At 47.7% G+C, this 5,553-nt stretch overlaps 1 protein-coding gene across 1 annotated transcript; it reads left to right on the top strand.

Moving 5' to 3' along the window:
• Positions 1-798: 798 nt before the first annotated feature.
• Positions 799-4,834, top strand: LOC138176326 (sn-1-specific diacylglycerol lipase ABHD11-like). The gene is made up of 6 exons (XM_069107140.1): positions 799-905; positions 1,972-2,107; positions 2,911-3,084; positions 3,553-3,723; positions 4,107-4,288; positions 4,702-4,834. Exons 1-6 carry the CDS (start codon positions 799-801, stop codon positions 4,832-4,834), a joined length of 903 nt encoding a protein of 300 aa, XP_068963241.1.
• The last annotated feature ends 719 nt before the right edge of the window (positions 4,835-5,553 follow it).

Raw genomic sequence — 5,553 nt, 5'->3', positions numbered from 1 at the left:
GTGTGTGTGTGTGTGTGTGTGTGTGTGTTAAGTGTCTGAGGCCGGAACCTCTTGGGACCACCAAATCATCAGAAATATTTCCTGCTTTGCCCAACCTGTGACAGTGATGATATACTGTGTGCCTATTTTTGCCTATGGTACAAATGTCCAGCAATGGAAATATTCTCTATTTGGTATAGCTAATCAAGAATATCTAGGTATCTAGTCCCATAAAAGTTGGAACCTGGAAGGAGGGCCCATGATCATGAGGAAGATCTGAGGTCAACTTCATGAGAGGGAACCATGGACCGTTCAATAATGTGCCACTGGTTCAGAGCTCTGCCTTAGTCCATCTTATTGTTGGTTTGGTAGTTTTTATTACCACAGAACAAAGACAAGGTAGAAATAATAAACCAAAGGGGCCATACACACACACACACATGCATACAAAACACACTACCAATCCATGTGCCAGCAAACAGATTTTTTTAAAAGGGGGACAAAGTAAGTCCCCCTCCACCACCTTATGTCTCAGATGACTTCAAAAGGCCTTTCCATTTCTACCATCCTCTGATCCCACAAAAGAAAGGAGGGGAGGGAGAGTCAGGCGTAAGGTGTCAGCTAAGCCCTTCAGGTTCTAGCACCTGGGACAGTGTGGTTCAGTGGAAAGAAGTGTGGTTTAGGTGAATGAGGAGTTTGGGAGGAGAACAAGGCAGCCCTGAGCAGTGGAGGGGTGGGACAAGCTATGGGCAGGGCTCTGGCAGGGATAAATTGTGGAGCTCAAGTTGTGGGAATAGAAGGCAGGTGTGGACTCTCAGCATGTGGCAGTGGACTCGCAAGCTCTGGGGATCCTCACGCCCCTGGCTATCACCCATCCAAGGTGCTGGTCCATCCATGGCCACTGTCAGTAGCAGCAGCAGACCCAGGTCAGTTCAGAGCCCACAGAGCCACCTCTGCTCTTTCCTGGCCCTGAGATCTCTTTCTGCTCCCCCCTCTTTCTCCTGCTCTCTTCTCCTCTTTTCCAGTTCCCCTCTCCTCTTTTCCAGCTCCCCTCCCCTCTTTTTCTGTACTAATGCCTTTCCTTTGCTAATTCCTTCCCTGTTTTGCCCAGACTTTCCCTTCTCCCTGTGGTCCTCCCTCACTTCTGGTCCCTTACCCACTTGTCTTTATTCTGTCTCCCTTTACCCTGGTTTTCTTTCTTCCACACCCTTCTCTCCCTTCCTCTGCTCCTCACTCCCACCTTCCCTCCTCGTCCACCCTTCAGTTGACCTTTCCCCCTTTCCCCTTCCTTGCCTTCCCTCAGTGAGCCCTCCTCTCTTTCCCTTCCTCTCCTCCTCTCCCTTCGCCTGTTTTTGCTTCTCTTAAACCTCACCTCCCTCCTCTCCCCCTGCTTGTGACTGGCCCTGACTTCCTCCCTCCTTCCTAACTTCTCCCTGACTTCCTGACATGCCCAGGGGTTGCTTCTGCCTTCTTTTCCTCTCCCACACCTTCCACCCCACACCCCAACTGTTCCTCCTGTGAATGAACATGCACCCTTCTCCAACAGAGGCACCTGCATGGGGGAGATAAGAGCCCGAGAGACCCTGTACCCCCCTGCTATCCCCTGTTCCTACACATCTCCTGATGTGATCCATGAGCTCTGACCTGCAGGTTCTCCTGTCAAAGCTGGGACTCACTCCCTGTGTCCTCATCGGGCACAGCATGGGAGGCAAGACAGCCATGACATTTTCACTACAGAAGGTGAGGGTGCCCTACTAGGGCTGAAGGAATAGAGCATTGCACTTGTCCACAGCCAACAGCAGCCTATAATCCCATAGACCACAGCAATGATTCATCATAGTAAGTTCCTTGTGGAATTGTGGGTGGAATGAGGCTGTGAGTGAACACTGGGACTGGAAACAGAGAATTCCTGGGGGAGTAACAGGAGATTTACTTCACACAGTTCATCTTTCTAAGTCCTCCTCTGCCTTCCTCTCTCCTCACCCTGGCTAGGCCAGTGCCCCTCTCCTACAGGCTGCTGGATGGCCAGGACACCCGACCACCTGTTGTCTTCCTGCATGGGCTGTTTAGCAACAAAAGCATCTTCCAGGCTGAGGCAGAGGCCCTGGCTCAGCAGACAGGAAGGAAGGTAAAGAATCCCCAGTGACGGGTGAGCTGGGAGAGGGAGCAGACTATGGGGAGGGACAAAGTCAGAAGAAGGGGGAGAGAGAATGTAGGGGAGGATGAAATGAGAGGAGTTGTCAAGGGGGGAGAGACCTTCCCTCATTGGGCACATCTTGAGGGGCACCAGGAAGTCTACCTGCAGAGTGCCACCAGATGGAGTGGTCTCCTTCTCATAGGAGACTTTCATGCCAAGGCCAGATGATTACTTGGGGATTTTTGTTCAGCCAAGGGTTGGACCCCAGTTCCCTTCCAGCCTGGTGATTTAGTGAAGGTCCCTACCCCCTAAGTATCTCCATTATTGACACCTGGGAGTCTATTCATCTTGTATCTATTCATCATTCTAGCCATCTTTTCCATGGCTAAAGTGAACCTTTTTTAAATATTTCTTTTAAATGGCAGACTGTCCTAGTCATGAATAGTAATTTTAATACCTTTATAGTTAATGAAGTTATCAGTTACTTTCTTTCCTAACATCAGAAAGCAAAAGGAAATGGAAAAAAGCTGAAAGTCAGGGAAAGAGGGAATCAGTGACAAAAAACCAGTTCTGGCCAGGCATGGGTGGGGGGATGGGAGAGGGGACAGAATATTTTCCTTTCTAATGCTTTCGTCCTACTATGGTCCCGTCTTCCCCACTTCCTCCTATTGTCAGGGACTTGGAAGTCCCCAGGTAGACTCCCCAGCTGCTGGCAGTGGGTCAGCACCCACAGGGTGGATAGGGAAGGGGAAGGAATTAGGGAGATTGATAATTCCAAGTCTCTTCCCCCCCAGGTATTGACAGTGGATGCTAGGAACCATGGAGACAGCCCTCATTGCCCTGATTGCAGCTATGAAGCCATGAGCTCTGACCTGCAGGTTCTCCTGTCAAAGCTGGGACTCACTCCCTGTGTCCTCATCGGGCACAGCATGGGAGGCAAGATAGCCATGACATTTGCACTACAGAAGGTAAGGGTGCCCTACTAGGGCTGAAGGGGTAGAACATTGCACTTGTCCACAGCTAACAGCAGCCTATAACCCCATAGACCACACCGATGATGAGGCTGTGAGTGAACACTGGGACTGGAAACAGAGAATTCCTGGGGGAGTAAAAGGAGATTTACTTCACACAGTTCAGCTTTCTAAGTCCTAATGGACTGAAGGGAAATTGTGGATGCCTCCCCCAGCACTGGGGGATTTCAGGCTCAGAGTCAAGTTCTAAGAACTTTTCCCCATCAATGTCACCACCTCTCCATGGCTAAGCCAGAGCATGCAAACAGGAAGGCTGGCATCAGGACCACTCACAAGCTATGAAATGGGCCCCCATAGTCTCCCATCACTCCTCTTTGGGGATTATGACTCCCACTTTCTCTCCCCTAGTACCATTGCTAAAGGGCATTGTTCATTGTTCATTGTGTAATGGGCTTTCTTCTTTAGCCAGAGCTGGTAGAACGTCTGGTCTCAGTGGATGTCAGCCCCTTGGTGGCCACAGACGTCCCAAGGATCTTTAAAATTATACCTGTTATGAATTCTATATACCTCGTTGGAAATCCTCCTGACTCCCAAGCCTTTGAAGTAGTTGATGAATATCTGAAGCTATTTGTCAAGGTGATCCTTCAGGGCTCCCAGAGCTGGGGGTGTGGAGATGGGTTCCTGAAGTCAATCATTTGAGTTTGGAGTCCTCAGGAGACTTGGGAGGGGGAGGGTGGAGTAGAATGCAGCCCAGATGGAGAAAATTTCTGGGGGAGGGGGGAAAGGGTATGCAGAACAGGGAGGGCTCCTCCAAGTCCAGCCCTATCTTCTGCTTTCTTTTGTATTCCCAGCACTTTGCATGCCAACAGGAGGCATTTATTAAATATTTGTCAACATGAAGGGGAAAGCATGTATGGAAATTCATTGAAGCTTAGTCTGAGTAGGACTGAGAAAGGGATACTTCTAGGGAGAAGACAGAGTCTCAGGGGCGTGTGCCAATTAAGCTCTCGCCCCTCCAGGATTCAGGTATTCGACAGTATCTATTCAACAGTTTTGTGAAGATCAGTGGGCAGTTTGTGTGGAAAATTAATGCTGAAAACCTGTGGAAGCAACAAAACCAGCTTCTGGACAGTATTCCGATGCAAGGAGTCTATCATGGCCCCACACTCTTCCTCACAAGTCTCAATTCATCCTTCGTCCCGTAAGGCAATGCCAGAACATAGAGGGGCACGCCTTGGCCCAAAGAGTTCTGTCTTTCTTGGGCCCCAAGGAAAAGGGAATTGGGAGCTTCAGCTAGGCTTGAGTTTAGGAGGGGAAGGTCCCTCCAGCACAGAAAGACAACATGTGCATTATCTCAACTATCTGCCTAGTCTGTTTTTGCTGTTGTCAACACCAATACTCACTACTCAACCTTTTCCTTTGTGACTGCCTGTCTCTAACTCTGACTCATATTTTCCCTTTTCTCTCTCTGTCTCTCTCTCTTCTCTCCTCTCTCTTTCCTTTTCCCTCTCATTGTGTAGCCCTCTCCCTCTTCCTCTTTTCCCCTCTCTACTACCCTTTCCTTTCCTCTCTCCCTCTCTTCACTTCTTTCATTCTCTCTTTCTCTCTTCACAGGCCAAGTCACCACCCCAAGATCAAGCTCCTATTCCCTAAAGCCCAGTTCCAGACCATCCATGATATGAGCCACATCCTCCATATCAAGAAGCCCCAGGAGTTCATGAGCAGCATCCTCAGTTTCCTATCCTAGAAGATGTTCCCTCTCCCAACACTCCACACTCAGAGAGCCCTAAGCACTTCCTTCATTTGGAATCTTTCCTTTTAAAAAAAATCATCTTTTCCTAATTCAGAACTGCACAAACACCAAATAACATGAACTTTCCCATCAACAAAGAATAAGAGAAAAAGAGAATTGTAGAAATTGTGAATCTCTGTTATGAACAGCTTGTTTCTTTTAATCATATAATATATTATTCACCATGTTCATTTCAAAGTTTTCTTCTTGTCTTCAGCGCCCACCAAACTTACTTCTGTTCTCTCCTGCAGTTTTTACATGTTTCAATGACCCACTTTCTTTTCCATTTTAGCTAACTAAATACTTTTATTGTGACTTTTGTTTACTTGAAAGTTTGATTTAAAGAGGCAAACAGGCTAGGGGTTTGTAAATTCATATTGTTTGTGCCCTTAAAGCTAGCTGATACATGTATGCATGGAGCCAGAACTTAAATTCTGACTGATAAAAAGAACGAGGTGGTTAGATACATTTTAGAACAATACCAACTCAGAATGTCCGGGTCATTCATATTCATGATCTCCATACGTGTTTCACCATAGTATGAGGAAGGAAATCTCTTAGTTGAGTAACTTGTAAACATAACAAGACAACAGAATTGACAAAGTGTCCATTGAAATTACAATCCCAAGTTGTCTGTGTTTCCCCTGTATAGCATGTGTCCACAGGATACCAAG

The sequence above is a fragment of the Petaurus breviceps genome, unplaced genomic scaffold (genome assembly GCF_028583685.1).
Source record: "Petaurus breviceps papuanus isolate PSGF00001 unplaced genomic scaffold, PetGlider_PUasm1.0 85826, whole genome shotgun sequence".
Taxonomy (NCBI): domain Eukaryota; kingdom Metazoa; phylum Chordata; class Mammalia; order Diprotodontia; family Petauridae; genus Petaurus; species Petaurus breviceps.
The sequence above is the reverse complement of the archived record's forward strand: the minus strand, read 5'-3'. Positions and strand labels throughout refer to the sequence as shown.